At 38.9% G+C, this 9,514-nt stretch overlaps 1 protein-coding gene across 1 annotated transcript; it reads right to left on the bottom strand.

Moving 5' to 3' along the window:
• Positions 1 to 1,732: 1,732 nt before the first annotated feature.
• LOC131254032 (3-hydroxyisobutyryl-CoA hydrolase-like protein 5) lies at positions 1,733 to 6,045 on the bottom strand. Its single transcript, XM_058255079.1, has 7 exons — positions 6,005 to 6,045; positions 5,098 to 5,181; positions 4,931 to 5,003; positions 4,768 to 4,824; positions 4,516 to 4,589; positions 2,915 to 4,400; positions 1,733 to 2,413 (listed from the first exon to the last, which is right to left on the bottom strand). The coding sequence occupies exons 1-6, from the start codon at positions 6,032 to 6,034 to the stop codon at positions 4,239 to 4,241; spliced, it is 480 nt and encodes a 159-aa protein (XP_058111062.1). The 5' UTR covers positions 6,035 to 6,045; the 3' UTR covers positions 1,733 to 2,413; positions 2,915 to 4,238.
• Between the last annotated feature and the right edge of the window lie 3,469 nt (positions 6,046 to 9,514).

Raw genomic sequence — 9,514 nt, 5'->3', positions numbered from 1 at the left:
TCTTTGTCCACACATCATTGCAACCAAGCAGCGTTGGTACACATCTGCAACAGTCACCATCAAAGTCTCCATCTGCAAGTTTAAGAGAACAAACATATTAAGAAGTAAGTCAAACAAGATTGAACATCTACGGTGACAGTCAATGAAATAGATTTAGGAGAAGGGATTGTATTGTAAAGATGACATCGACCTCAATCAAGTTGACGACATAATTCAACAGATTAGGCAAAGCTCTTTTCCCAATCTAAACATCTACAGTGACGGTCATGCCCTCATATCTCACTTCCAAATTCGGAACTTAAAGGCCCACACTGTTTAAGAAAGAATTTAGGATCAAAAAAAACAAAAAAAACAAAATTTGCAGCAAATAGAAAAAATAATAAGAGCAATTGACTATTTTCTCACTAATCGTGGTGAGAATCACATATTCACGCCTAATGGTTTTGAGAAATCACTTTTAGAATCACTACCAAGAAAATTAGAATGTTTTTACTTTATAACATAAGGAACGTCCAAAGTTGTCTTAAAATTGGGATATAACAAATAAAAAATTTCATTGAATATTTTCTTGTTAAATTTGAACCATTGATTGTTTTTAAGTTGATGGCAGGTAAGCTAATTTGGACATGGTTTAAACGTGATAGATCAAGTCCGTATCAAGATATGGTTCATAATACGGGATGTTTGCAAGGAATATGTAGCATCTAGTTGTGTGGATCAGCATGAGTAAAAGAAACCAACTCAATAAGTGTAAATGATGAACTAAATTTCAGTAAGGCGCGGTTGGTGATGAGAGTGAACCCATAACCAATATGGAAAGTGCCCAAATCCAAGTGGGTCACGACACAAATCCAACCTGGTTTGTAGCATGTTGATAGAAATAAAAAGGTCCCCTCTTGGTGTCCTGCCTTTTATCCTCTAGCATCATGCATGACTCAGATTATAGCACAAACATGCCTACATTCATATCCATATTTCTAACAAAACGGCCTATCCATCCAAACCCAATGCCCAAGCATGAGGCTTACACCCTTACAATGGTCAACAATGGAAAACAAGAGAACCTCGTCACTCTTGACAATGTTCAAAGGCTGTTGTAAGTTTAAATGTCCCACACCGACAAAAATGCATTAGAATGAGCTTAGTGATACAAAATTCAACTTCCCTGTTCATCTTGTTGGTTCTTTTTTCACAATTTTCAGTGACTTTAACATATCTTCCAGCTTGAAATTACTTCTACATCAATGGTGACGGCGTCGAGGGATATTCAGTGATTCTTTACATACACCAAAATTAAAAACAGAGATCCATTTTATGTAAATTAAGCAACAATGATAGTAAAAAACCAAAAAAAGAAAACTGCCCATAGAGGTGACAAGATAAGATTTTCTAAGATCACGTTAGGATGCACAAGTGAATTAAATTGTAAGCATTCAGTTTATTCAAAATTCAGTCTTAAGATTGAGTTTAGATGTATTCTAGCATGTAGTGTGGAAGTAACCCTCAAAATGGCAGTTACCTTTATTTTTTATGTTCAGCTTGAAAGTAAATTGTAATTTGGAGCCGAGAACCTAATATGAACTCTTAAGGAAATTAGGATTCAGCTATTTTTACTTTATGAGATTTATAATAGTGAATCCAAACACACCCTAAATCATGTAATATGACAAATCACAGACCAGATGTCTGTAAGAAAGTTCTACGCAACAGATTCGAAACATCTTTTGTTGGGTTCCTTTCGCAAATGTAGGAAAACATCAGATTCCAAACATCTTTTTGTCTCAGACCCCTTCCATGGATGGATAATGGTGAAATTATCCCAGTCATTGGAAAGTCTGTAGGCTCTACACTGGATTGTAAACCAGCAGCTAATGCCTTAAAAGATATACAGTTCACATTCTTTAAGCAGAAGTACCATGGTTGGATGAGCAAGATCAAGTAATTGGCATGATTTTCTCACAGAGGGCCATCTACCATTGGGGCAACCAGATGAATTGTATTGATTGCTAAGATTTGGTAGGGGGTCCAACGACTCCTAAATTAGTCCTACAAAGAAATGATGAACTATTCAATCCAGCAAACTGAGATGTGTAGAATCAGGATTTAGAAATGCATATGTTTAGGACTAAAATCAGGAGAGAAAAAAAAAAGGAAAAAAAAAAAAAAGAAAAGAAAAAGAAAAACAGAAAGAAAAATATAGAACCTCAAAAAATCAGGCTGGTCCATCCATATATATCAGCTTGATATCCCAGAAACCTTTTAAAAAAAATACAAATCATCATAGAAACTATATAAAGAAGAAAGAAAAAGCTACATGGAATCAATAGTAAAGCAACATAGGAAGGTAAAAATTAACTTTGTTTCATGTATAAAACCTTTGTAATTGTCCAATTTCAGGCTTGGATACCATCTCCTGCAATCAAATAGAACAAATGGAAATAAGGTTAAATAGATGTATCAAAAGAATCCAATGGTTCCAACACAATTCAAAGCAAATAGGAAAGGGATTAGAAACTTGTTTGACATAGGAATCAATGTATATTGAATTCAATAGTTTAAAATTCTGGTGGTGTGGGGATCTAAGCCTCATTGGCTGAAATACTTCCGTTTTTGGATATCCAAACATGCCGTTGATGTCCATTTTTTGTTCTCAGACACCAAATGTGCCAATCTGAAGCAATTAAAAACTACTATGGAAATCTAACTGATTACTTTAATTATTTCAAGATTGAATCTCTAAAATCAAAGAAAAAAAATTTACTTGGGACCATGTTCTTCTATATGAATTCTGGTATAAACTTTTAAAGACCTGAAGTGCCAACACAATTGGACAATAACAAACAAATTACAAATTCAACAATAAGCAGATGCTTAATTTTTTAATCCGAAATCTCAAAAGCACAAGAGTGCACACATTTTGAGCCAACATGGACAGTACTGTGCTCAATCAAAGGTCCAAAAGTGTACAGATTTGCGTCTCACTGGAGTTTTCCAACATGTACAGTTTTAAGGCAAATCTTGTTGTCCCAACTCCCAAAATGGATAGATTTGGGGCAAATTTATGGATTATCCAGAGGTGTAAGAATGACCAGATTTTGTGACATCCAAAAATCCTCTTTGCAAGCTTGTTCCCAAGCTCTATGATGGGGGTAGAGAACCACAATGAATGAAATGCTACCTGCAAATTTTCAAATATGAAATCAAAACATGCCATGTTGTGCACCAAAAAAGTAGAGAAACTAATATATTGACATGGTCAATTGGGTTGGGTGCTAAATGTTTGTCTTCAATTGGGAGGTTTGCCAAGCCCATACACATCTGGAGCACTACCCATTCACAAGCAAGCACGCATGTGAAAATGGCGGATGTGCAAGATCTGAGCTTCCCATGAAGGGTTAAAGGCTTAAACCACAATATGAATTTTCAAGTTTTTGTGAAATAATCCACAACTCAATTAAGTTTTCAGGCATTATATCACAATTTTAGAATATTCAATCAGCTTTTTTCATGTTTAATGAAAAAAAAAGTTACCCCTTAACCCAAGATTTAATCGGGCCAATCTAAGTCAATGTAACCCCCTAGAATCAAAAGATCAGTAAGAACAGAGCTAGCAATTAGCTTGCATCTAAACTTCTGAAGATCAGAAGGTAGACGCTTGGAGAGTTTGGAATCCAATCCTTGCAAAAGCAATACTCCCTCCTCGTTGAGCTACAAAACAAGAACAAAAAGGATTGAATCACAATCTTTGCCCCATATGGCATAAATGGAACGGAAGTCTTCATCAAGGATTTTATTAACCCTTTTTCAACTAATAAAAGCTCATCATCTACAAAGAAAAAAAAAAGGACTTTAACTTGACCAAGTCTTATCAAGTTGGGTTTGACTCCAAATGTTTTTTCAAAACTCGATCAAATCCTTTAGCAATAATGTTCAACTATCAGATAATTTGTTAGGCAGATGAGCTGAAATACACAAAGTCCACATTCAGGCATCTACCAAACAGTCCTTCAACAGGGAGGAGAACACAAATTGTTAGTAATGAAAAAGGGAAAAAAAAAACAATTTGATCACGATCAACCTTGCATGGTTTACTTCAGGAACAGCAAAAACCTAAACCAAAGAAAATCTTGAGAATATATCACCTATACAATGTGCATCCATAGATTTAAATATGACATCCATAGGATTAGATCTCCACTGGAATGATTTCTCATAACCTAGTTCAAGCATTTGAACTTTCAAGTAGAAGCGAAAACTAGGAAAAAAGGGGGAAAAAATAAAAGAATATATACATAGGACATGTCAGGGATACTCACGGTCTTCTCAGTGACAGCTGAGAATTTTAATGGAGCAGTCAGTGATGCACCTCCACCCATGACAAGTCCATGAACAAGCGCTACCTGCCAACATATCAACAGCTGATTGGTATATTTTCTGCTATAGATGTAAAAACACAATGTCATTCATTTTCACAAATAGTAGCCCTTGATTTAAGGGTAGGTTTCAAAATGGTACCTCGGTTTTCCTATATGTGTGAATGTGATAACATAGCCAATACATTCTATACACAACTTCGAGACAGGAATCATCTGCCAAAAGGTACCCATTTTTAAGAAATCTTTAACATGCGACAATCAGCAATGGGATTGACCTAGTGAATCTACACCCAGATTGCATTTGGATAATCATCAAAACACTTCGAGTGTTGATATGAGCTAAATGATCTAAATGATAAAATTCAACTTCTGCAGAATCGTTTCCCTCTACCTGACCTCCCATCATAGAACATCTTTAGATCCCCACCAGCAGAGAAAGCACGTCCAGCTCCCTAGGGGAAATAATAAGCAAAAAGAACAACATAATTAAGGAAACTAAAACAATTTATTTTCCAAAAAATCAAGAACCACCCAAAAATAGGAGGAAGTTTCACTAGCCTTAATTATCACAAGCTCTGCATCATCATCCTTCTCCCATTTTTCAAGGAATTCAGCTGGCAAAACAACCTGCAATGAACCAGACCACTCCATAATCACTTCATAGGCTCCTGAATCAATTCTAATATTACAGAAAATACAACTGAATTTTATCTGAACATACCACTTTGGATGAAATGACATTCAATTGGCGAGGCCGGTTTAAGGTGATCAACCTTACATGGTTTACTTCTTCTGCCAAAACAACCTAAGACAAGGACACAATCCCGGAGACATTTAGCAATCCAAGAACTATATACCTAATCATTCTCATAGCCTTGTCCCATCTATTTGGGGCCATCAGACATCTATCAACTCTTATCTACTTAGAGAGGGATAAGGTCCACCAAAGAAGATGAATATTTCATCCTCCTAAGTTTATTTACATGTGCCACATGTATGAGATGATCCGAATGTCTCTTTAATCAATAGGGCCCATAAAAGTATCAAAGAACAGAAAATATAGAGATCAGACAATACTAACTGTGTAATGGTGGAAATAAAACATAAAAATCATTAACTGGATTTTAGTGATTTTTTGCACCAAATTTTAAATGGTTAGGATTGTCCAATAACTTCGATTTTTGGTCTATAACTTGTTCATGGTTGTCCCCAGTGAATGAAAGTGCTAAGTTTCACCACACACATATGCCATGTGTCGAAGATAGAGAGTAGGTGGGCAAAATTTTTGTCCAATTAGGTGGACTGGATCTCCTCCCATCAACTAAACATAGAAATTACAGGAATCAATTAAACGATCTTTTATCATAAAATTCAGGCCATTTCACTCCTCCTTTGGGGCAGGGTTGAAAACAAATGAATGGCTAGAAAATTTCAACATCCCTTTTGTTTTATACAACGTGGCCCACCTAAAGATTGAAACAGATTTTTGAGCCAGAAGATATAATGGGCGTGGCCCACCTGATGGAAAGCTAGGATCTCAGACACGGTTGCTGTCATATGGGAATCTCATATATGTGTAACAGAAAGTAGAGGAAGAGAACATCTGGAATTATTATTTTTTTAAGTACCTCTTCTGGATTTATGGGTTCTTGTGCCATTTAAATACACTTTATGATGGAGACATCACGCGCGCACACGCTGCCCCCTACACACATACGCACGAAGGAGGGCCCCACCATCGATCTGGATCGATGACGACGTCCAGGGAGGGCCCCCATGCTAGAAGAAGGAGTTTTGGTTCAAAAGAGTGAGCCTAATAATCAAGAAAAGCCCATCATAAGATCTCATGATCATGGCCCGCTAGTCGGATTAATTTCATATTTTAAGTTTTGCTTATTATTATTATTTAGAACATCATGAATGCTTTAGATTTCTTTGTTTGGTTTTTACTTCATCGCCAAGTAATAGGTTGCGCATATAGCGCGAGTTTTGGGTATAGGGTTTTCCCTATAAATAGCCACCCCTTGTAGTTCTTTTGATTCATTGAAGATTAATAAAAATTCTGCGTTTTCCTACTCTCTAAGTTGTGAAGCCTAATTGGGTGCGAAGCCCTCCCTTCATCGAAGGGTTAACTACCATGGTGTGAAGCCACATGTATCCCGATTCACCTCCATCCATCGCCATCTCTACTATCCATCTTCTATCATCCCTTCTCATCTCACCCCATCATCTACACTTCGAATCAATCATCTATTGCAGCAATTCTCCTCCCCATAACAGAATTTCAGAATCTGGCCCTACAAAAGGGCTGAAACTTCGGCGGAGCACCACGCACAAACCATACATCGGATCGAGCTGAGATTTGGGGGTTTTGGAGTCCATCCTTGTCTGACCAGGGCCAAGGTGGCATTTTTCTTAATAGTGGGCCCCACAAATGTGCGGTCGGGATCACACGCACGTGCGTCTGGGCCATTGTTGTTGTCCACGCGTGCGGTACTTCTCTGGTTCATCTCTCTCCTCTATTTTACTCCGCTTTCACCCAAAATCCATAAACCTAACCCTAAATTACTCAAATTTCCAATTCTATGCCCCCTTTCTTACCTTAAGGTTCCCCGAATTAGAATTTCTGAATCCCTTAGATTAGGTACTGATTACCATGCATGTGTGGATGATTATTTCTTATCTTTGAGTATCGTTTGGTTCATAATTTTTATCGATCCAGCCCTATCATGTGTAGGCTTGGACCCACATAGATTCTCCTTAATTGAATGTTTGGACTTTCATGTGGGATATGGAATTTGTGTAATTGTTATTGAACTAACGTGATCTTAAGCCTGAAATCTCGCATATCATATTTAATTTTCATGTCCTGCATCAAATTTGGTATTCATGTCCTGCATCAAATTTGGTATCAGAGCTTAGGGTTCTTATAGGGGAATACATTATTTGTTTAGGGTTAGTTTGTTTGAGTCCGTCATGCATCTAGTCCATCACATGTAGCTTTTAGGAGTCCATAGTCCCTTATTTTATTAACTATATTGCTGGAGTAACATTGCATAGTTCCCTCATATAGAGTCTCGTATGATCATTTAGTCTCATATAGTTGTCGTAGAAAGTCCTTAGGTGGAGTTAGCAAGTTGTATGCCCACACGTACAGGTCATGGTTTTGGCTAGCACCCTACACTAAACATGGAACAACTGCTAGAGTCACTAAACAAGCTGTCCCAGCAGATCGAGTCTTGGGGTAAATGCTTGGAACAAAGCATAGATCAACGCCTTGACCAAATAGAGGCCTCCCTCGGGACAAACCCCACCATTAGGGAAGATGGCCAATCTCAGGCAGGTGGCCAGGAGGATAGACCAATGAATGGAGGTGGACAAGAAATCAGTCATGGGCATGCACCCGTACCCCCATCCCATGAGGGACATCAAGATCATTATTTTGAGGGGTACAACATATGCGGCCTCGTGGCTAGAGAGAGTGCACCAGAGGCTAGTGTAGAGTTACCGACTGAGGCCATTCCGGTAGTGGATAAGTTTCGTGATGTCATTCCTGATGATCTACCGGATGAGTCTCCCCTTAGGAGGGATATAGAGCACACCAGAACATAAGACACCGTAATACCTGTAACTGAGTTTGCGTTTAATAGTTCTGTCGATAGGTCCACAGGTCTCAGTCCTTATGAAGTCGTTACTGGTTATAAACTTGGGAAACCTATTGATTTTGTCCCTATGTCACTGTCCCATAGGCTGTCAAAGCCTACAGTCTTTTGCGCATCACATTCATTCATGGCATCAAGAAATCAGGCAGAAGATCATGACTAGAAATGAACATTACTCGCTTTCTGCAGACCAACATAAACTTTTCAAAGAATTCAATGTAAGGGACTCTGTCATGATCCGCATCAAGCTAGAGCGGTACCCTCATGGAGCCGTTCGAAAATTACACGTGTATAGCGCTGGACCATTTAAAATTATAAAATGAAACGGTCTCAATACGTGTGTGGCAAATCTTCCACCCTCCATGGGAATTAGTACCACATTCAATGTGGAGGATCTAGTTGCATTTCAAGGGGTCATTGACGCATTGTCTAGCCTTTTGCCTAACCATCCTGATTCTCCAAACCTTTCCCTTGATCCATGGCCCCCTCCCGACCCATTTTTCCAGCATCTGCGTCCCATTCCTGCCCATCCCGATCCATTTTTCCAGCCTTTACCTCCCATACCTACCCGTCCCGATCCATTTTCCCAGCCTCTACCTCTCATACCTACTCTTCCCGACCTTTCTTCCAAGCCTCTACCTACCATACCTAACCTTCACACACCCAGAGAAGAAGTAGAGGATATCCTAGACCATCAGAAGGTTTCAATGTTGGACGGCGGGTTTCAGAAGTACCTTGTTAAATGGAAGTCACGCCCAGCTTCAGACAGCACGTGGCTCACTGAGGAGCTTCAGAGACTTGATCCTAACATCTTGGAGCGGTTCAGGAGTTTTATTTCGCCAGTGGCAAAATCTTCGCAGCCGGAGAGAATTGATGGGGACATCACGCGCAAACACACCGCCCCCTACGCACGTACGCACGAAGGAGGGCCCCACCGTCGATCTGGATCGATAACGACGTCTAGGGAGGGCCCCCATGCTAGAAGACAGAGTTTTGGTTCAAAAGAGTGGGCCCGATAATCAAGAAAAGCCTATCATGAGATCTCAAGATCATGGCCCGCTAGTCGGATTGATTTCATATTTTAGGTTTTGCTTATTGTTATTATTTAGAACATCATGAACGCTTTAGATTTCTTTGTTTGGTTTTTATTTTAGTTTACTTCATCGCCAAGTAATAGGTTGCGCACATGGCGCGAGTTCTAGGGTATAGGGTTTTCCGTATAAATAGGCACCCCTTGTAGTTCCTTTGATTCATTGAAGATTAATAAAAATTCTGCGTTTTCCTACTCTCTGAGTTGTGAAGCCTAATTGGGTGCGAAGCCCTCCCTTCATCGAAGGGTTAACTACCGTGGTGTGAAGCCACATCTATCCTGATTCGCTTCCATCCATTGCCATCTCTACTACCCATCTTCTATCATCCCTTCTTCTCATCTCACCTCATCATCTACACTTTGAATCAATCATCTATTGCAGCAAT

The sequence above is a fragment of the Magnolia sinica genome, chromosome 8 (assembly GCF_029962835.1).
Source record: "Magnolia sinica isolate HGM2019 chromosome 8, MsV1, whole genome shotgun sequence".
Classification (NCBI taxonomy): Eukaryota; Viridiplantae; Streptophyta; class Magnoliopsida; order Magnoliales; family Magnoliaceae; genus Magnolia; species Magnolia sinica.
The sequence above is the reverse complement of the archived record's forward strand: the minus strand, read 5'-3'. Positions and strand labels throughout refer to the sequence as shown.

Bases quoted from the DNA above. Each gene is read 5' to 3' on its own strand.
- LOC131254032 (XM_058255079.1), bottom strand. From the start codon at position 6,034: ATGGCACAAGAACCCATAAATCCAGAAGAG. The intron at 4,825-4,930 runs GTGAAACTTCCT...TCCCCTAGGGAG, and splicing joins GCTTGTGATAATTAAGGCTA to CTGGACGTGCTTTCTCTGCT. The intron at 4,401-4,515 runs GTACCATTTTGA...ATATGTTGGCAG, and splicing joins ACACATATAGGAAAACCGAG to GTAGCGCTTGTTCATGGACT.